At 54.7% G+C, this 22,241-nt stretch overlaps 1 protein-coding gene across 1 annotated transcript; it reads right to left on the minus strand.

The window, feature by feature from the left end:
• Nucleotides 1-1,146: 1,146 nt before the first annotated feature.
• Nucleotides 1,147-21,608, minus strand: SLC5A9 (solute carrier family 5 member 9). Its single transcript, XM_045895422.1, has 14 exons — nucleotides 21,462-21,608; nucleotides 19,287-19,358; nucleotides 16,666-16,770; nucleotides 16,179-16,343; nucleotides 14,692-14,797; nucleotides 14,043-14,123; nucleotides 13,524-13,729; nucleotides 13,208-13,343; nucleotides 12,605-12,712; nucleotides 11,280-11,430; nucleotides 9,497-9,665; nucleotides 7,543-7,758; nucleotides 4,647-4,806; nucleotides 1,147-1,370 (listed from the first exon to the last, which is right to left on the minus strand). Exons 1-14 carry the CDS (start codon nucleotides 21,600-21,602, stop codon nucleotides 1,162-1,164), a joined length of 2,025 nt encoding a protein of 674 aa, XP_045751378.1. The 5' UTR covers nucleotides 21,603-21,608; the 3' UTR covers nucleotides 1,147-1,161.
• Between the last annotated feature and the right edge of the window lie 633 nt (nucleotides 21,609-22,241).

Genomic DNA, 22,241 nt, shown 5'->3' on the forward strand with positions numbered 1-22,241 from the left:
AGCCTTAAAGGACGAGAATTTTATTTGTAGTCACTTACGGTGAGTGATCAGTACAGAGTGATGATCAGAGGCCGCATCGAAGAGGGTCAGGTGAGAGTAGGGGCAGCCTAGACACGAGAGAGAAAGGAACGGACCTTCTCACTGTGTCCTTGGCAGTGGGACAGGACTGTGGTCCCCTTCCAGGCATCGGAGGCATGGTATGCACACTCCAGCTGAAGGAGGCTCCTCCCCACCAGCTGGCTCCCCAAGTCACGACGCAGCCAGCCACCATGCGAAGCCTTCCGGGACCTTAGAGAATTACTAATGCACCATTTATTGGACACTGTTACTTTCTGGGTACAAAGTCACTTGGGGCGTGGCCCTTGGTCTTTGGTCCTTGCCCCTTGGAGTACGCAGCCTAGCCGGGGAGATAAACGTCACAGGACAGTGATCAGTACGGCCACAGAGGCAGGTCCAGAGGGTGTGGGAGCAGGAGTGGGATCCTGACCCAGTGTGGCAAGTACATTAAATGCCTCAAGGCCGTGGAACTCCACGTGTTTGGAAGTGACGGTGGGAAGGGGCAGAATTTGAGTGGCACCCAGGAGAGCCCCCCAGAGCTCCCTGCCCAAACACCATCTGTCACCATGCTTACATTCCACCCTGGTCCCTCACTCCCTGGGGTCTGGCAGTGGAAGTAAAGGCCCTCCTGGGTCGATGCCTGCCAGAAATAGATGACTAGGGGTTGGGAACTAGGTAGGGAGGGGAGGACAAAGGGTGGAGGGAAGGGATACAGGTGAGCAAAGATGCACTTGGACTTTTGCAATGTTCTTGCAACCCCTTTTCTTATATCTTCCACTTTTTTAAGCCTCAAAATACATGTATAGTAAAAGCTCCTAAATAGAAGCACCAAGAGGGTGGAGACTGTGTTTCTGAGGGTAGGAACGTAGGGCAGTATAATGGAAAAAGAGCTGGAGTCAGAAGACCTGGGTGCGAGTCCTGCTGTGTGGCCCTGAGCAAACCCAGAGCCCTCTCTGGTCTCCCTTTCCCCACATGGCCAGTGTGCAGGTTGGGCCAGGGGCCCCTGCCGGCTCAGCCTCAGTGGTCCCCGGTTTTCACAGCAAGATGAACTGGCCCGGCTCCAGTCCAGTTTACTCTGTCTCCACTGAAGCCAGGTCTGCGGAGTCAGGCAAAATAGCCCCAGAGGAAGATGTTGATGGCCAGCAGCAGGATGGCATTGACGTCGCAGACGCTTCTCCAGAGCGGCTCCTCGGCAATGCTGGTCAGCTCCCACTGGTGTGTGGCCATCTCCTCAGGGCTCAGCGTGGGCTCGGGGTGGCCGGCCAGCCCACAGAACCAGTCCCACAGCAGCCGGCCCCACCGCCTGCGTGGGGCTGAAGACCGCAGTGGGGGGGGGGAAGCAGAAGGGGAGGGGGAGGTGAGGCCAGGTGGCAGACAGGGGAGTGACAGGGGGCAGGGGAGGGGGAGCCGGTGAGACACGGAAGGCAGGGTGGTGGGGAGAGCACAGAAAGAAAGGCAGGTGGCACTGGGCCTTGCTGGGAGCTTACAGACTGGGCGCACAGCTGGGACTGGGACAGAGCTGTGGCCCCAGCGTCCAGTCATCCAGCAGAGCCTCTCAGTGATGCAGGTAGTGGGGACGGGGTGAGGATGATGAGGCTCATCCTAATTCAGAGCACAAGGATGGAGCGGGGCGCGATCTCTCCCAGGACGGCTGGGAACCACTTTCCCGCTCCGTGCTGGTCTGCCTGAGGTCCTGTGCAAGTCACCCACTCGGCTTCTCTGAGCTGCAGCTTCTCTCTCAAACAGGTTAACTGTGATGCTCGGTTCTTCTCCAGATTGCTTTGAGCATCAGGTGAGAATGGACATTTGCTAGCATTTTGAAAAGTGACCCATGCTGGAGCAGCAGGGAGAGGCTCTGGGGACTATAAGGTTCTAAACATGCATGAGACTGAGCCTGTGCGGACCTGGCTCCCCAGCACCAGGATGGGGCTGTTTTGAGGTTAAAGGGTAGCTCAGTTCTTTGAAAACTAAGCTTAAAGGAGGTAATAAAGTATTTTTAAAGTTGGGGTTTTTTTGCATTAGCAGACAGCATATTAAAATAAAATTAATATTTCATTGAGGTTGGACAGAACCCACTGGAAATGCTTTATCATCTTAATGACTTTGGAACTTGGTACCTGGTAAGCTCAGTGTGACGACAGAGTGCAATCTCTGGTCCCATCAAGAGACCATCTGGTCCTGCTCCCTCCTTACCCAGGAGGGGAAAGGCTCAGAGAAAGGAAGGGACCTGCTTGAGGTCACACAGCGATAAGGCTGCACTAAGCAATACCAGGCGTGTGGCATTTCAAGTGTACTAGGTCTTAGTATTTTACAAGCCTATCCAAGAACTCTCTTCTGATTCTCAGGGCTGCGCTCAGAAGCAGATGATGCACAGGGCGTCACATGCCAATTCCGAGGCTCAGAAGTCACTAGGTGGTTATTGGTGATCCAGTCCATCTAAGTCAGTCTACAACCTGGATGTGTACACTTCTTTCAGATCTATTTGGCTGTCCTTAAAATTTTTTTTTTTTTTTAGGACACAAAACTACACTATCATTTTGCTGTTTAACCTGAGGACAACACGGATGAGATTTCATCTGCCCGTGGGCCTTTTGAGAGGGGGATTCCAGAGGCTGCCTTGTAGGAGTGGGAAGTGCTCCTTCGTCTTGTGGGGAGAAAGCCCCCCACAGGGAGCAGATGTTTCTCTGCTTCTCAAGGGACAGGCCCTGCCCTGCGGCAAGGGGCCAGCCAGGGAAAGCCTCAACGATCGATCGTGTCCATCTATCTCATGCTGGGGTTCCGCCAGGACAGCGTGAGTGGTGCCCTTTCTCCTCCCACTGAAGCTACCTTCCTAGCTTCTCCCCATCCCTTTCTTCTCTTGGATCTACCTCCCTAGAAGGGCCTGCGATTCCTCCCTGCCATACATTTTATAGGGGCAAGACCTGGTTCTTGCCATGATGGGGGGAGAAACTGTTTTGAGACCCCATCTGGTGCATGGACCACAAAGCTTGAAAAAGAGACAAGGGGTCACATTGTGCAAAGCAAAACACACTGGAAGTATTGGGGCAACTGATTAGACAAGGGGGCGGGGGAGGATGTTGACTTTGAGCTTTAGTGGTGCTTTCTGAAGTCAGCCTATGTGGGTTTTGACCTTGGAATTTTGTAAAGGGTTACATTCTCCATTACGCATAGCTTTTTATAGTGGACCACTGGCTTTTAACTGCTGCAGCTGGGGCAAGAAGATGGGAGTGTTCGATCTTGGTGGGATGCTGGAGCTTATGATGTCATTAACTCTAGGCACCTGGCTGCTTCTCTAGGCAGGGCCTTAGCAAAGTGGAGGGAATCAGGAAAGGTGGGCAATTTCTCAGGCCTCAGGGGAGCAAAAGCCGTCCCCCCACCCCACGAACCTGGCAAAGATGAGGGACCTGTTCAGGTCCGACAACCGGCACTTTGACGATCTTACCTATGCTCTTGACTTACATGAGTTATTAAAGGTGTGGACACCAGAGGCTGGGAATGGAACTAAGACATTGTTGAGGCCCTGAAGGAGAAGGCAGCTGACAAAGGCACCCCAACTCCACCCAGGTGGTGGGGTTCCCTCTGAGGCAGGAAGTAAATTTAGGACTTAAATGTCGTTAAGTTATTAATTCCTGAGGGCAAGAGAAATTGATTTGGGGCTTTAACTTGCAACCTGATTTAACTTTTTTGACTATAATTTTCCCTTAGGAATTTTATAATTTAGGAAATCTCTATAATGTCATTATATCAGACTATTCTAACATGGTTATTTAACCACGCTGTAGGAAGGTTATAGTTGCATTATGTCTAAAGCAGCAACATCATGTCTTATGCCAATTTTCAACTTTAGAGACTGTGTGACCTTGGAGTACATCTCACTAAGGTACTATTCTAACACATGTAAGAACCTCTACGAGGCAAAACGTACATGGCCCATCAGCAGCTCAAGGACGATACCTATAGGAACGGCTGTCAGGCTGGAGGAACCTTATGAAGATGGACAGAACTGTATGGACCCAGGGCTGCTCTTATCCCGTGAGGGACAGAATTAGGCAGAATTTTTAAGCCCCATGGGAAATAAGTAAATAATAAAGTGGGGCCAGTTTCTTTGATGTGCCTCATGTTTCCTTCCATCTGGAGGGAACTCAGCGTAACACTCTTTGATTTTTCTGTCCTTAGACTCATTCAACCCAGGGGAAGAGAGGGGACTCCCCTCCTGGTAGATTTGGGAAGCATGGAGGGGGCATGCTTGGTTGTGTCCCTCCCTCCTCCTTGTCAATGTTGGGCTCACAGGGGTAGGAGGCTGATGGGCACCTCTGTCTAACTCCGGGCTTCACCATAAGGAAACGCACCTCCCCACAGATACAAACAAAATCTTTCTACCTATATTTTGGCTCCTATCTGCCTTCCTTATTTGTCTTATTTCTCAAATAGTTTAATAGCCATGCGGGAAGGGAGGAATGGTCATTTTTTTGGCATCCCTCAGAGACCCCATCCCCAGGGAACCCCAAAGGAGGGTCTCTGGGGCCCCATGACATGGCATCCCCATTACTCCTCTGTGATGTGTGCCCCCCAGCATGCCCCCAGCCTACCTCCATGCTGGTCCTGGCCCTGGTTGGAGCTCTCTCTCCCTCCATCTCCTGGAGGGCTCACCCCAGATGGCATCTCTGATGTCCCAGGCGTGCCCTCCGGGGCCTCCTTCTCCAGCTCAGGGTGGGGACAGTTCCGTGTCCACCACGTCAGGCGAGCAAGCTGGAGGGAAAGAAAATACTGCTTGACTCGGATACCCTTGGGCGTAGTCTTACTGTGGAACAAGAGGACTCCCCTTCACAGGAGGCCGGCAGAGCAGTGAGGAGCGTAAGGAACAGGCACAGGACCGAGTCAGGATGCCTGGCTCTCAGCCCGAATGCCCTTTCCTTTGAAAAGCTGCGCCCCCTGAGCACCTGCTCCCCCTGAGCACTTGCTCCAGGCTCCATGCTCATAGCTTGGGAAGAAAGAAGCCAGACAGGGAGGCAGGTGCCCCATGACAGAAGGCTTCCAAGGTAGGGTTGTGGAGCTGATACTCTTAAAAAGAAACTCATAGGCAATGGAGAGGCCCTGCAGACTTTAGACAAAAGGAAGAGACTCTAAGTTGGATTTAGAAAGATCTCTCAGAGTGAATTGAAGGGATTCAGGCTGTAGGCTGTTGGAACAGCAGAGCAAGAAATACAGAGCATCTGGGGGAGGAGAAGGGGGTGGTCTTCAGGTGAGGGAGCAGCGAACATGGCTCTTAGGTTCCTGCCTTGGACCATCAGGTAGGTGGCGGACGAGCTCGAAGAGTCTGCCTACAGAGTACCTGCAGAGCCTGCTGCCACAGAGCGGCAGGGACGTCTCTCTCCAGGGACGGAGCAGCAAGCCCGCGTCCCCTGGACAGCCCTGGTGGCTTTCTCTCTTCTCCCTTTTTGGTGGCGCAGCAGAAAATCCAGCAAGTTCTCTAGCTGAAGTTGGTTGGACCCAACCAGGACTATCTGAGCTCTGTACTGTCTCCTTTCCAAAAAACTCTTTTCCTGGCCCAGCAGCTCTTGGTTACATATTGGCCCAGGTAAACCCTGCCCTGCTGCCAAATTCCTACAGGCACGTCCAGCAGCCCAAATTCCTACAGGCACGTCCAGCAGCCCAAATTCCTACAGGCACGTCCAGCAGCCCAGGATGAGCGACCATCCTCCAGGACCCTTCCGCTGGCTTCCATCTACGTCTTTGTACGGTCTCAGGAGATCCTGGACTGCTTCTCCACTTGAAAGTACCTCTTAGCAAATGTGACTTCATACTTACACAATGTGTCATTAGCCGTGTATGGGTGGTGTCTCTTTATGTCATGGGAGGCAGCTGGATTTGGGTTTGAATCTTGGGCGAGAGAGAGAATGGAGTTTCATCTTCCTGTAGAGGATTGTTGAGTTCCCGGGTATGGATAGGACAGCTCAGTGACAGTGTGGGGTGAGAAGGGTTTTAGGTCATAAGTGGGACCCTAAGGGACACTGAAAACCAAACTGGAGGGGCATGTGTCATGGACGTGAGCAGAAGAGAGGTCTTCAGGACGCAGGAAGTGATCCGTGGTGGCTGGTTCTCCTCAGAACTCACTGAGGACGAAGATGGGGGAATGATCGTTAATTTCTAGCAACAAGAAGGTTATTGGGGTCTTGGTGAGAGCAATTTCGGGGGAAGGGGGGACATCAGCCAGACTGGATGAGAAGGAGACAAGAGGTGGGAAGTGAAGGCTGCGAGTGATCACCCTGCAAAGTCGGCTGTTGAGGAGCCCAGCGGGAGGCAGCGTACCTAGGGAGGGCCGGGGTCCGGGGAGGGGGTTTCGAGTGGGAGACACTTCTGTGTGGGAGTGAGGCAGCAGACAACGGAGAAGCTGAAGATTCAAGCAGTGGGGAGAGATCACTTCTGGAGTGAGCCACCAGAGAGACCCACCTCTCTTGGCTCCTCTGTTTGTAGGAGGAATTAGTGACATCAAGGGTCTAAAGTGGTTTTGCAAACTCTCCAGGGATGTTAGTAATGCCTTTCACCCAATGTTTCAGGGACTAGCTTCTGGCATGGGCTCTATTCTGGGCTGAATTCTAACCCCTCCAGGACTTCAGAATGTGACTGTATGTGCAGATAAGGCCTTTAAAGTGGTCATTAAGGTTAAATGAGGACATTAGAGTGACCCTAATCCAATACAACTGGCGTCCTTTTAAGAAGAGGAGATTAGGACACAGACACTCAGGGGAAGACGGGGTGACGACAGAGAGGCGAAGACAGACATCTGCAAGCCAAGGAGGGGGGCCTCGGCGGAAAGAACTCTGCCAACACCCTGATCTCAGACTTCTTGCCTCCAGACTGTGAGAAAATAAACTTCAGTTGTTGAAGTCCCACAGATGGCGGGGCCGCGTCATGACCGCCCATGATGTAAAGATGAAAGGTTTCAAAAGACAGCTTCCATGACTGAGGACTGCAAAATCTGTCAGCGTGCGAGAGGGGAGCGCTTGCTCTGGGAGACTCTGTGTCTTTTCTCATCTACCTGGTTCTTGACTGGCCAACGAAGCCTTCCTCCTTCTTCTAGGACCAGCTCCAAGTGACCTTGTCGGGGAGCCCTCTGCAGCCCCGCAAGGGTGACTGCCCCACCCCCGGTGCTCAGCCCCTCCCTTTGAGCCTGGTCCTTCTGCACTTTCTCGCGGTAGACTAACTGTTGGCGTTGGTGTCTGTCCCCAAAAGTCGCTGGCAGGGACCATCGTCTTTGTAACCCTAGCATAGTGCCTGGCACACGAGGTGCTCCCGGAGTAATTTTCCAATTGAATGAATTACTTTTCACCTGGGATTGACTAATCCAGTGAGCTCCCCGTTCCCAAGGACGTGTGTATGGCCACAGAGGAGACAACCCGCTGGAATGAAATTCAGGGGTCGAATCCCAGGCCCCGGGGGTAGGGACAGCATTTTGAGGAGCCCCAGCGCAAGCACTCCACTTGCCTTTTCCTCAGGGATGGGAGTGGTACAGAGGCTGATGGCGACAATGACGACAGCAGTGAGCCCACAGAGCAGGAGGGCAAAGTAGAGGTAGTGGAAGTCCTTCAGCACGGCCGGCCTCTGGTCCACCTCCCCACAGGCTGGCACGGGGTAGGAGAACTCCAGGATCATGCGCAGAAGCCCCACAACCAGGCCAAAGATGAGGCCCCAGAAGGCTCCCTGTGGAGAGAGGGTAGACATGGGAGGCCCGAGCAAGCCTAAGCCACGGTCTGTTACAGTGTTTGCAGGCCCACCTTAGCGAGCTCCCTGTTAATGCTGAGGCTTTGTCTGAACTTAAAGGCAGGCAGAGTGGTGCCCTGGGGAGGGCACAGGCTCCAGAATCAGATAGACGAGGATTTGGATCCTGGCTCTGTTCCAGAATGATTGAAATAGTGACTCAACCTCACTGGCTTGGAGTTTTCTCATGCGCAATGGTAAGAGAAATTAGTATATACTAAGTATAGATGCTTAGTATTCAACTAGAATGGAATATGCTTTTGCAATGAGCAGGGAAAACCAGGATCCCCCATCCTGATTTTCCGTTATAATAAATAAAAAATCAGAATAGAGCTCTTTAGAAAGAAAGAAAGAAGAAAGAAAGAAAGAAAGAAAGAAAGAAAGAAAGAAAGAAAGAAAGAAAGAAGAAAGAAAGAAAGAAGAAAGAAAGAAAAACAAAGCAAAGTAAAGCAAAGCAAAGCCAAGCTCTGGCACCTCCCCTATCTTGTTTATAACACCACTTGACCCAGACCTATATCTGTTCCCTGTATGTGAGGGTCAGAGGGCCCATTTTCAAAATACCCCATTTTCAAAAATGAGATGCCGATCCTGATACCAAGAATTCTGGAATGAGGAGTGCCTGGGTGGCTCAGTCATTAAGCATCTGCCTTTGGCTCAGGTCATGATCCCAGGGTCCTGGGATCGAGCCCCTCATCGGGCTCCCCGCTCCGCAGGAGGCCTGCTTCTCCCTCTCCCACTCCCCCTGCTTGTGTTCCTTCTTTCATTTTGTCTCTCTCTGTCAAATAAATAAATAAAATCTTAAAAAAAAAATTCTGGAATGAGCATAAACACCCAGAATTCAGCCGAGCCGAGCCGTGCTGTGCACCATCATGATCAGCAGGGAGGTTAGACGTCCAGAAACAGTCGACAAGTGGCCTGGGTACTCCCTGGGGAAAGGGGCTTCTGAGATGTCCTTTGCAATGACTTTGAGCTTTCCTGTGGCCCCTGCGGAGTTGTGTCCATGACATCCTTTAGCCCCCAAAGCACAGCCAGCAGAATCGGGCCCCTCTTTTCTAGGCTCTCCTGGGGGTAACCAAGGCAATGGTCCTGGAACCTCTAGCTCCTCCCAGGCCTTTCAGCAGTTGTGTGAATGAAGCATGTGCGGGGTCATCTGTGGCTGGTATTTTGCCTACATACAGAACCTTACGGGGTTAGAGAGGGAACAGACCCCAGAGATCCTCCCGTCTGTCCTGGCCTTTTACACACACTTCCATGTGTCAGGAACATTTTTCTCTTCCCCATTAATCCGGTCTAGGATCAGATGTCACTTCCTCCAGGAAGGCTTCCCTGGCCCCCTCCCAGGCATCCCATGGGTTAGGTACCCCTGACCCCCACTCTCACAGCAGCCATTAGACTTTATTCTTATTTCTTATTGAGTCATCTTTCCTCCCATCTGGCCCAGTGATGGTGGACCTACATGAACCTCGTAAACCATTGCATCTAGAAGCTTCCATAATAGGATCAATGAATGTTTGTCAAGTGAATGAATGAATCAAAACCCGACGCTATGGATGGGGAGACGGAAGCCTAAAGGAGGCAGTGTGTGTGTCTGATATGTCCCAGGGAGACACCAGGCTACAGACAGACCGGACCTCCTGACCCTCGGGCATACAGGGAGAGACAGGGTCCCTGTTGCACTCACAGGCTCTGTGACCCTCTTGCAGAAAATGGCCAGCAGGAAGAGGGCGGTGATAGGCGGGGCCAGGTAGCTGGTGACAGACTGGATGTAGTCGAAGAGCTGCCCGCTGTTGGAGCTTTGGATGATGGGGATCCAGAGGATGCTGATGACAACCAGGAACACCACAAACACTCTGTAAGGAGGGCACAGGGCACTGTGAGGAACGCTCAGGGCGGCACTGGCATGGGGTGGGGGGCAAAGGGGGGACACAGAAACCGGGAAGGGAAAAGGGAAAGGAATGCATGGTCACTGAATCAGAGAATGCTAGGAGACTGGAAATGCTAAGATTCCAGAAATTTAGGCCTCTAAAATCCCAGAATAGCAGAATTCCAGAATCCAAGAAACCCAGGATTTTTGAATTGGGGTCTGTGAGGTCATGTAGGCCACCTGCTCTTCAGGGAGAAAGCCATACTTTTTACAACACCCCCCACTTCAGTAAATGGCCTCTGGTCTTGGCTTGGATGCCCTTTCTTCTCTTTCGCATCCCAAACCCGTGCAGGACAGCCCCCTTCTCTAGGATGGCTTTAGTTCCAGAGACTTTTCGCTTCTTTGTGCTCCTCCAGTTCTAACCCACTGCTCCCTTATATTGGCATTTAGCTCAGAGTGGGGACTCCACCTTGTCCTCCTGACTGCCCCTCAACTGATCCTGGCTCAGGCCCAAGTACCCTAAAGCACTCTCTTATGATTTTGTGTGAACAAGTTGAAAACTTTTCTTGGATGCAATAATGCACATGGCCAGCAGATGGTGCTCAAATCCCACTGATAGATGAAATAAATGGCCGTGGAACCTGCTGAGTACAAGAACGAAGGAGCGGTCTTTGGAAATGCCTCAACGCACTTGTCCTCACCTCTCCTCTCCCTCCCACATCTTCCCCATCAGGCCCCACTAGAGAGGCAGCTACCCAAGTGGTAGCTGCTCATCCCTCCCCTCGCAGATCCTTAAATGCTCAGGCCCTGCGTGTTAGTCCAGACACCTGAGTCACGGAGCCTTAAATTATGAAGCAAAGAGTTCGGAAAGTGCCCCTTAACCCAGTGTAAACTACAAGCCTAGGGAGAAAAAGAAAATAAGCCACCAAGTGATACTTTGAAAAGCACAAAATCAAAACCAAGAAGATAAAGTTCAAGTTCTCCAGCTTGCCGTTCAAGGCTCTGCGTCCACTGGAGACAGCCTTCCTGCAAACTTCCCGGCTGAGGCAGCCCCACGCTGCATTACCTGCGCTCCTGTTGCCAGGAGCAGCCCTCAGGGCAGGCTAGTACCAGGCGCCCCGGTGTCCCCCGCACAAGCTGTGATGCAAGGGGGATGCTCAGGGTGAGTCTGATGGAGTAAATTAACAGGCTTTCTGTTTTCCTGGGATAAAGGCTGGGCTGATCTAAAGCTCCTGGGGGTGAGCTGCTTGCTAACTACCCGCCCCCCCATACAGTTCACCTTCCCTTTCTTAAATGCTTTGTCAGCTTCTCTCACTTACTCTGTTAATCAGAGAAAGAGAAAGTTGAACAGACCGGGAAGAGACTTTTTTTTTTCTCCTTATTCTGGAAGCAGAGGAATGTCCAGAGTTGGGAAGGGACTCACCTAAGGTCATGTAGGAAGTTGGTGCTAGAACCAGGTGCTCTGACTGCCAGGCCTGGCCCAGACCCCACCTCATCCCCCACCCCCCGCCCGCCCCCAGGGCAGCCCAGGACAAGGAGGAGAGGGGAGAGGGGTTCTGCCTGCAGGGAGGGGGTGCTCCAGAAGGAGGGGCCAGCGCACCTGCCCACCACCATCAGCTCCTGCTCTGTAGCCTTCTTTCGGAGGCGCAGCCACACGTCGATGGCAAACAAGGTGCCGCTGCTGTTGAAGATGGAGGTGAGTGAGCTCATGAGGGCGGCCAGGATCACGGCGATCATCAGGCCCCGCAGACCTGGGGAGAGGCGAGGTCTCCATGGGCAGCCGGCCTGGGAAGGCCAGCTCTGCCAGGGGCCACGGAGGCTACAGAGTCCAGCAGAGCCAGGGCTATGGGGGTGGGGATGCTATTGCATGAGGTTCCCATCTGTGCGGATGAGGAATCCGGGAGACCGGGAGGCCCGCTTCTGGATAAGCGCCGCGGCCCTGAGTGAGTCCCCTGCCCTGCCCCTGTCCAGGCCCAGCCTCCTCATCTGCATCACTAAGAGCGGTGGGCCTAGGTGACCCTGCAGTTTTGACTCCTCAGTCTGGGCTTCAGAGCTTGTAGACACTTGGTTAGGGGCCCCTGGTGGGGAGGAGGGTGCCTGTTAAGAATGGAGTGTTTTCAGTCTGTGTGCCTTTTCATGGACACGGTGGTGCCAGGTTAAGGCCCCAGCCTGGGAGGCAGAAGGCCTGGGTTTGTTTCCTGGTTCTGCAAGCAACTAGCTGTATGATCTTTAAACTAGTTCCTTCCTTTCTGGACCTATTCTCCCCCTGCATAGCAGGGGAGGATGGAACCTACTGATATCTGAGGTCTCTATGACTCTAATGATCAAGCTTCTAGAAACAACCACTCATGTGTCCCTGGGGAGACCACTCTCTGTCAGCCCTACCTCGGCCCTCTTTCCTCCCAGTCCAAGTATTTAATCACCTCCTGGAGGTCTCCCTGAAAGACTCAAGGCGTTCCAAACAAACCTAGGCCAGCACCTTCCTCCGGGGCCTTCTCTTGCTTCCTTTGTTCCTTGGGATTCAGCTCCATTTCCTCTCCTCTGGGAAACCTTCTCCAATGTTCCCCTGGGCCAGGTCGGGTGTCTCCTTAGGGCTCCCTCACCCCCACTGTGTCCCCACTCTGGTGACGTAGCATTGTGTCCTCAGTGAGCCCAGGTGTCCTGGGGATGGCATGAAGCCCGAGCTCGGGCCTGCCTTTCATCCCTGCATCTCCACAATTAAAGCCAGAGTGGGTGCTTTATAGACACTTGTGAGAATGTGTGTGTGTGCACGCTCGCGTGTGTTGGGGGAAGGAGGTGTGGAGGCGAAGGTTCTTATTCCCTAGTCCTGTCCATGCCCACCGTTAATGCAGCCCCTCCTGGGCAGCGGGGATTGGAGGACGCCGGGGGATGGCGTGAAGGGGGGCGTGGGGAGACAGGACTCACCGACGGGCATGAGGGCTATGACCAGCTTGGGGTAGGCGATGTTGGAGCAGCTCACTCGGGCCCCGCAGATTCTTTGGCAAACGTCAGGGTCGACACAGCCCACCTCATCTATAGAAGAAGTGATGGCCATCAGAGCCGAGTCTTCCTGTGCCTCCTTGGGTTGGCCCAATATTTGCTTTCCAACAGGAACAAAACTACAGGAAAGTGTATCCTGGTGACTCTGGCAGGAACCAGCATCTCTTGCAGGAGCCAGAGGGTCAAGGGGCAGGCAGATGTCTGGGTACACGATTTAGCCGTCTCCAGTAAGTCTCTTGACCACATACTACCCTGCAAAGCCTGACAGACTCCTGGGGGTTTTAGGCCTTGTATCTTGCTAAAAGGTAAAAATCCTTGGAAGGTACCAAGAATGCCTTCTTTGGTCTTTCCCTTATAAAGGGAGCATAGGATTTTAACATGACATTTAGATACAATTTCTTCTTCTGAAATACTTATTGTATGTTTGGCCCACAAAGCCTAACGCATATGTATCTTAATAGAAACAGCACGGGCATCCCCTCCCCACCCCTCACCCCCACTGCCAGTGCAGCATCGTCCAGCTCCTACCTGGGTACAGGGCCCTGCTGATCATGCCGGGCATGACGATGAAGAACATGGGCAGGATCTTCAGGTAGCCCCCCAGCACGGAGCCCCCCTTGGCATGGGACAGATTCTTGGCAGAGAGAGACCTCTGCACAATGACCTGGAAAGGGAGGGGTGGAGGCAGGCCACCCAGGTCAGGTGGGGCTCAGCTCAGTCACAGGCGGGCCCTGAGGTGGTCCCGAAACAAGCCCCGACCCTCTCTGCGTCTAGGTGCATGGTTTTCCCACAGGGAGCGCCCCCAGGTTGTGACGGGCTGGGCCAAGCCTGGCTGGGGCATCACCTGGTCCGTGCACCAGCACCATGTGGCCAGCACTGTGAGCCCGAAAACGAGGCCTGGCCAAGGAATGTCCCCGCTCACAGGGTCCCGGAGCATATGGAAGGCATCAGACCGGGGGAGATGGCAGGTGGTATTGGGGACTGTGGCATGGGGTATGGCCTGTCTATACCGCTGCTCCAGACCTGGGTACCAGCCTACCTCCTGAAAGCCTGTGGAGAGAGACGGCAGTTAGTGACACAGCCCTGAGACCCACTGGGGGTCTCCTGCCCCTACCCAGGCTTCCAGTCCCATGTGGGGCCCTGGGGCTTGGAACTGGTATGGGACTTGGGAATGGGGGAGATATGTGGGGCTCAGACCCTTAGTTGGTGTAGTGAGAACTCTGCTCTTTGGTAACCCCATCCTGGCGGTGGGGGTGGTGGGATGCTCTGGAAAGTTCCAATCAAACCACAGAGGTGAAAGCCCAAGATAGATCAGAGAGCAATTTCTACATGATGGTGGGGTGTATTCAGGTCTCTTCCTTACCCAGAAACATGAGGACCAGGGCACCCCCCACCATGATCACCGTCTGCAGAGCATCTGTGTAGATCACGGCCCTGAGGCCCCCTGCAGACCCAAGGAGAGGGCTCATCAGTCGGCACCAACAGGGGGTTCCTCTCTGGGTGTCTGCCCTGTGCTTGGCCACATCAGGGAGCCCTCTTAGCAGGTGGGTTCCGGCCGCCTGCCTTCGCCCGACTGGCCGGTCCCAGCCGCAGGCACTCTGGTCTAGCTCTTTCTCTCCCCAGCGGCCCCTGAGTGTGGCCACTGTGCCTCAGTTAGCTCTTGTTGTTTTTAACATCCCAGGGCTATTCTTCTGCTGTGCTGGTAGCTCCACCGGGAAGCCTCCCTCCCTCCCCTCCCAACACCATGGAAATTCCCCATCTTTGCAGGCTGACTTAGCCACGAGCCAGGGTCCCATGTGCCCAGGCCTGCGAGAGGTGCTCTGGGGGACACAGGGGAAGGAGGGCTGGTGGCTTTGTCTGGAGCAGTCCCTGGTGACTCCAGTCCTATTGACGGTCTCCTAGCTGCACCCCTGCTCACTGTTGCATCCCTAGGCATCCCTCTCCACCTCTCCCTGTCTTTCGGTCTCTGCTCCCGGTGCCCGCACCCCGATGCGACCTGTCCTCGGCCCTACCGGCAATGGTGTAGACGGCTGTCACCACCAGCAGCATCGCCGTGGAGAGGTAAAGGTCCCAGCCCAAGGCCATCTGGATGAAGAGAGCTCCAGAGAAGATGTCAGTCTGCAGAGAGCCGGGACCCAGGAGTCCAGGTCACCTGAGGCCCTCACTGTGGCCACCAGGGTATGTCGCCTCCTGCTCAGCGATATCAAGTGCTGTCAGTCCTCATCACATGATGAGGGTGAGCCTCAAGTGCCGTGCTGAGGAGGATGGGCTTGACCTTGCAGACGCTGAGGAGCCATAGGGATTGTTAAGCAAAGGAGCACCACATGAAACTTTGAAACAGGGAGCAATGTCAGCTGGTGGTGCAGATAGGAGAGTCTGTTGCCCTGAAGGCAGGGGTGAAGGAGTGAAGACAGAGGAGGTGAAGCAGGGAGCAGGGGTCAGAGAAGAGAGAGCAGGCACCCAGAGGCTCGCTGCCTGCTCCCCAGCAGAGCAGAGGCCCGTGCAGCTGCAGGTGGGCCCTGGCTGACGGGCCGGGCCGGGAGCCCAGTGAGAGGACTTCTGGACGCTCTGCATGCTCGGGTTTATTAGAGGACTTGGAGAGCGTCCTTTGCCTGAGCTGACTTGGGCTCGTTTTCAAGCATTGGTGGACAAGCCGCTGTACAGTTTTCCCGACTCTTGACCTGGAAGCTCACGGACTTGGCCCCTTTCAGTGCTTGCTTGCTGACCCCACTGCACGGTTGTTTCATGAACCCATCCCAGGGCTACAACGGGACAGTGTGCAAGGACCCCTGGCCCGGGGCACGGGACCCAAACTTCAGTTCCAGTCCTACGGCTACGTTCTGTGTGGACATGGGCAAGCCATTTGCCCTAGGTTTGTTTTCTGGGTGTAGGTCAGTGGAGGAAGAACAAGGACCTTTCTAACTCTAACATTCTAGGTAATCAGTGCATGGTGCTGAATGGAGAATCAATTAACGGAAAGATAAATGAATGAATGTGCTCTAGATGATGAACTCTTTGAATAGAGGGACATCATTTACGCAACAGACATTTCTCATTCATCTGTGATCACTCCACTGCTGAGCGAGGGCTTGCATTGAAGGTATGTGGATTCGTCCCTTCTTCCTCCCTCCCTCCCTGCCTTCCTTCCTTCTTTCTACCTATTATCTATCTATCTATCCATCCATCCATCCATCCCTACATCCAGCAATAAGCCATGATGTAAACTCAGCATTTTTGGGCACCTGGGTGTCTCAGTTGGTTAAGCATCTGCCTTCGGCTCAGGTCATGATCCCAGGGTCCTGGGATCGAGTCCTGCATCAGGTTCCTGGGATCGAGTCCTGCATCAGGTTCCCTGCTCAGCGGGGAGTCTGCTTCTCCCTCTCCCTCTGCCCCTTGCCCTGCTCGTGCTCTCTCTCTCTCTCTAATAAATAAACTCTTAAAAAAAATAAACTCAGCATTTTCAGAGAGACAAGATGGTCACACTGGAGTGGGTACTCACAGAAATCTTGGTGAAGATGTAGAGGATAAGAGACAGGACAGACATGTACACCTGGATCCTCTGGCCCCCGAATCGCTTCTTCAGGTACTGCGGCATTGTGACCACACCAGCGGCGATGTACACGGGGACGAAGATCCAGCCCAGGGCCAGAAGCAGCCAGGTTGCCTTGGAGAGTGGAGAGAAGTAGGTATCCATGTCCTAGATGCAGATGGAGGGGCAGCCCCCTCCCCCACATCATGATGTCGGGGAGCACTGAGCTGGGAAGCAAGGGACCTGGGACCTAATCTTAGTGCTGTGTGACCTCTGATGAGTCCCTCTGCATCCTCCGGGCCTTGATTTCCTCATCTGTAAAATGGGTTCTGTATTTACCATGCAGCCTCCCCAGGCACCTCCGAGGTTCCCCTCAGCACTAAAGCCTGGGATGGGGGGGGCAGGGGGGCTTCAGACCTCCATTATCCCTGAGAAGCCTCCAGGCCAGCTTCCTTACGTTCCATTCGAAGCCGCCCACAGCGAGGCCTCCAGCAGCTCCTGTCCCAGCCAGGCCAATGAACAAGCCACTGCCCACATTGCTGGACATCAGAGAGGCTCCAATCTGCAGGGCACAAGCGGGGTCAAGGGTCAGGGTCAGTTTTAATCCAAATCAGCCTGGAGCCAGGACCACGGGCTTCAGGAGCTGTGGACAGAGCAGGAGCCGGGCTCAGGAAATCTGAGATCAGAGGAAGGAGGGTATGTGAGGGAGCACAGAGAGGAGGGAGGGACCTGACATTTACTCAGTACCTACTGTATGCGGACACTGTGCGAGGCATTTAATATGCACCAACACACTTAATCTGCATAAACATTTCGAGAGATGAGCATTAATCTTTTCAATTTACAGAGGAAGGAGATAATGTTGGGGAAAATAAAGCCACTGCCCTCAGGCCATGCAGTGAGTGGCCAAGTGGGAAAGAGGGAAAGCCATGGAGAGCAGGGTCAGGTAGGAAGGAGAAGGCTCTGCACTGGGGCCGTCCATCTAGGGGCCTCCAGAGACGAGGATGCTGAGGGGAGGAGGGGAAGTCCCCACGAGAGGGATTGGGGAGGTCCCCTTCATTGGGCAGGGAAAGGGGCGGAGGGAGGCGCTCTGGGGCCTGGGCGGAGGCGAGGCCTTGGGGACACGACCGGGGCCAGAGGGGAAGAGCTCGGCTCTGGGCTTGCTCCCTGTATCACCCTAATAAAATCACTTCCTCTTGCAAATCCTCAGATTCTCCACTTGTAAAATGTGGGGACTCACCTGTTCCCACTGCCTGTTCTGGGGGTGCTGGGCGATAGAAAGTGAAAAGAAAGGAAAGGTACTGAGACATTCAGAGAACAGATCGCCTAGAACATAAAGGCCCAGAGATTACAACCAGCCTGATGTTGCTCATTGCTGAAGCCACAGCCTGCTGCCACACACACACACTCACACACACACACACACACTCACACGCTCACACTCAGGTGGTCCTGGGGATGCTGGCGGGGCTGGGCTGGAGCACCTAGCCAGAGCACAGAGCACTGGGCCCTCCCCGAGGCTGCTCTCGGAGTGGGGAGGGGCCTCGGCCCCGCTCAGCGCAGGGCTCCCAGCTCACGACTCAAGGAGACATCGGCCATTAGGGCTGGCAGGGGGACCAGACAGGCCCCTCTGGAGCAGGGATGCTGTTGCTCCTTCTGCTTTTGGCTTCCCAGCCACACACTCTCTTTGGGGTACAGGGAGGGGAGTGAGGCACTTCTCAGGACTGGCCTAGTAGGGAGGGGCACAAAGCTATGGGACTTCTGTCACAGATACCCGGACACCTAGACATGCAAGCTCCAGGGCTGCAAATGGGACGGAGACCCCCCTAAGCAGGGCTGGTTCTGCTCAGGCTTCAGCAGTGCAGGAGGCCCCAATGCAGGAGGCCCAGCTCACGGCCCCACCCATGGGGGCTGCCCGGCTCCACAGCCACTCATCTTGGGAGCACCCTCCTGCTTCCTCACCCCTACGGGGAGACATAGAGTTTCACACGGAGCAGGGAGATCTGCTCTCTGCAGGACTGGCGGGCACCCAGGCCAGCCCCTGGTCACCCTCCCGGAATGGACCAGAGAGGTACTCCCTCCTGCTTCTTGTCCCTACTGACTCATCTCCAGAGCTGTGGTGGGGGACGGTGGGGAGGGGACGTATCAGCTGAGCAGAATGGCCTCCGAGTGGCTTGCTGTCTCCTGTTGAGGGACCCAGTGTCACCATCCCTGTGAACTGCCAGGCCCTCCGCCCCCTGCACTCCTGGGGATTCTATCATGCTGAAGGCATGAGAGCTCCCTGCCCCTACCTCCTCCTGTCCCAGATACTCGAACCTTCCAGAGAGCTCTGTCAGCGTCCTGGACCTCCTCTTCTCTTCAGGGAGTCTGTCACCAGCGCGGGTGGGGAAAGTGGTGAGAACGAGGACGGGGTGTAGGGGTGGCTAGTGGTGTGTGAGTGCATGCACACACGTGTGTGTGAGCCGGGCGTGACTGGGCGTGTCACAGCCTCAGCACCACAGGGCTGACAATCCCACGATTTGATTTCCAGGCAGGGCGTACCTCCCTCCGTGCTATTTCAGGAAGAGGAGATCAGTTTTGAGGACCAAGAGGAACAAGTGACGTGGGCAGATAGAAGAGACTGGGGTTTGCAAAGGTGTCAGGATCGATTCCCTGAGGTTGCTGGGGATTGATGTCTGTGATCCCCCTCACCTCACTGCTCCACGGTACTAAGCAGATATGTCTCCTTCCTACCTCCCCTGGCTGAGGTCAGAGGCTTCCCAGAGGCACTCACAGCCCCTCTGCTTCCCTCCTGTTGTCTGTGAGTCTGTCTGCCCAGCTAACTTGAGCTTCTCTGGGACAGGAACATTCTAGGTTATTTCTGTAGGTGCAGTGTCCAGCTGAGGGCGCACACTTAGGAGGCACCTACCCGAGGTGTGCATTAGCAAGATCTCTTGGGTTGTGGGGTGCCTGGGGGCCACAGAGAAGGAGCCCAGAGAGCCAGGAAACCCACTCAGGGGGCTGCCACCTTGGTCCAGGCGAGAGAAGACAAGACGAGGATCCAGGGGTGGGAGGGGACAGGGAGGACGATCTACTCACCGGCCACCAGCTCATGGACCTCCCCGCCAGGAAATAGCCACCAATGGTGCCTCGGCTTGCACGAATCGATGACTGGCAAGGAAGGGGAGAGAGGTGAGGGTCTCCCGAGCTCCCCCACCTCTGCCCCGCCTCAGCTCCCTGTTCCTGGGCTCAGGTGCTGGGGGGTACCCATACCATGAGAACCAGATGGGCAGTTTCACTGGTTTTACTCTACCCGCCTTTGGGAGGGACACAGCCTCTCTCTGGGCCTCACTGTTCGTCCCCTGGGGCTGGTGTGAAGAGCCAAGGGGCCAACAGAGGTTAAAGCCTTCGCGAACAGCACTGTGCTGGACGTGTGTGCAAGATACGGTTATTGTCCCCCTAGCCCTCCCTCTGTCCAAACTTCGTTTCAGGAAATGATTTGTATCTGATTCTCGGGCTTGCATAGAGGCTGCCCCCTCCCTCCTTTCTGCAGGACTCCTGCACTGGGGCCCAGACGGCAGAAAGCCCCGCAGCCCCAGGCAGAGGGAGGGCTCCGTCTGGGGCTTCTCCTGCCCGGGTCTGAAGTGGGACCACGCTGTGAAGCCTGTTCAGGAGCCCGCACAGACCCCTCCTCTGAAGAACAAGAGGAAAGTGGACGTGAATGAACTTCCTCTGGGGCCTCAAGGGCTGGGAGCCGGGGCAGTGAGCCAGGAAGCAGAAACTTGAAGACTTTATTAAGATGCTAACGCTCAGGATGCCCGGGTGGCTCAGTTGGTTAAGCGTCTGCCTTGGGCTCAGGTCATGATCCCAGAGTCTTGGAATCGAGTCCCGCATCGGGTTCCTTGCTCAGTGCGGAGCCTGCTTCTCCCTCTGCCTGCCGCTCCCCCTCCTTGTGTGCTCGCTCTCTCTGTCTCTCTCTGACAAATAAATAAATAAAATCTTAAAAAAAAAAAAAAGATGCTGAAGCCAACAGGTCTCTGATTGGGTCTAGAGATGGGAGAGATACCTGAAGGAGAAGGGAAAAGAGAAATGTACAAGGGGCTTCTTTGCCCCTCAGGAAATGTCCCTAGTCACTAGGGTGTGTTGAGGGGGAGGGGCTGGTGCTTCTGAAGCCTTTACTTGAACTTCACCTGTCACCTCCAGCTCTCAGGCAGGCCAGATGAGCAGAAGGAATTCTTCTCACACATGAGGAAATTGAGGCCTGAGTCAGGGAGCAACTTGTCCAAAGTAACTGAGGAGCTGGTGCCTTTCCTGCCAGGAGTCGGTGATCAGCTGTGTGCCCATTTCTTCCTCACACCAGCCTTGGGAGGCAGGGACTGTTCACCCCACTGAACGGCTGAGGGAACTGAGGCCCAGTGAGGGTTCATGACCCTGCCACCGTAACGGGGTCACGACGGGCTGGGACTCGAATCACTGCTGCCCAGCAGCATCTGAGGGGGCTGGCCCGTCTCCCGAAGGGGCCGTGATGACACCTGCTGGGTATTGTTGCCCGCAATGCAGGGCACTGGGCCAGGTGCTTCGATGTGTCCTGTTACTCAGGGCCATGACCTCTCTGTGGGGCAGTCTTTATCGTTCTCACTGTCCACACGAGAAAACGGAGGCTCACCGAGCATTTGCATGTTCCCAGGGCTCCATGGCTCTGTCAGAGCCGGGATCTGAACTCAGGGCTCCCTGCCTTCAGAGCCTGGCCCCTTGCCCCAGGGCTGAGGCTCTGGTGAACAATGGAGAGCAGAAGGACCTTTGGACTCGCCTAGCTTCCTTCCCATGAGCACACGAACCCCAGCTCCATTAGAAAGCACTACTCCTTGCCAAGACACCAACCTGTGGAGGGTGGGGTGGGCCAAGAGTGGAGCATTCACAGAGTTGGCAATCTTGGTACGGGAAGGAGGGCAGGGTTGGGGATTGGGCTGCCAGGGACGGGTGGGGCCCAAGGCAGCAGATGCATAGAAACAAGGAGTTGGGAGATGGGGGTTCCTGCCTGGGCCAGCCTCAGCTTGCTGTGTGCCCTCAGGCAAGTCACACCCCTCTCTGGGCCTCAGTCTGCCCATCTATAAAAGAGATGGAGAGATGGATTTCTGAAGGCCTCTGCATCTTAGCCCTGTGCTTCCCTGATCTGCCTTCCTTCTGCCCACCCTGCCCCCAGCTCCACCACCAGCCAGAGATGAGAGCCTGCCCCACCTGCCCTGCCAGGCCCCAACCTCTGGAACTACTCACCCAGACCCCCACACAGATGACAAAGACGAAGTAGACAACCAGGACCGTGATGTCGTAGGCGTGCAGGGTGACGCTGGAGCCCAGGGCTGAGCGTGGAGCTATCACAGTCCTGACCCCATTTCCTGACGCTCCAGGCCCCATTGTTGCCAGCTCCATGCTCCTCCGTTAGAGTCACTCACCACCGGCTGGACTTTGAGGCGCTCCTGGCTTCGTTCCTTCCCTTTAATGATTAAACAGCCCCAAGTGCCATTAGCTGCTGAGAAAGCTCTGAGCTCCACTGGCTCGGGAAGTCCTGGTCCCCTTTTCTCCTAACTGCCACCCCATCTTCTGCAGGACTCTCCCTTTCCCTGCCCCCAGTACACACACACACACACACACACGTACATGCACACACACACGTGCATACACATGCACACACATAGACACACACGGGCACACTCCCACCTCTGAGAGGAGCAGGAGGAGGAAGAGGAGGAGGAAAGAAGGAGAATGCTGGAATTCTGGAGCTGGGAGGGACCTCAGAAGTCGAGCTGTTCAAGCTCCTGCTTATGTGGAGGGGAAACTGAGGCCCAGGGAGGGAAAGGTCACACGGGGAAGTAAGGTGGAGCTGGGACTAGAGTCCAGGTTTCTCAGTAGTGAGTTCAATGCAATTTTCATTATTCCCGGAAGGAAGACAAGGGAGGAGAGGGGGAAAGAGTGCCATGACCCTTGCAAAGCCTCTACCACGTTGCGTGCTCCTGCCTCCACTCCCCCACCCCCAGGTGTCACTTTTCCTTTTTT

The sequence above is a fragment of the Mirounga angustirostris genome, unplaced genomic scaffold (assembly GCF_029215605.1).
Source record: "Mirounga angustirostris isolate CCGP_5_RB_7025 unplaced genomic scaffold, mMirAng1.0.hap1 SCAF_4, whole genome shotgun sequence".
Taxonomy (NCBI): Eukaryota; Metazoa; Chordata; class Mammalia; order Carnivora; family Phocidae; genus Mirounga; species Mirounga angustirostris.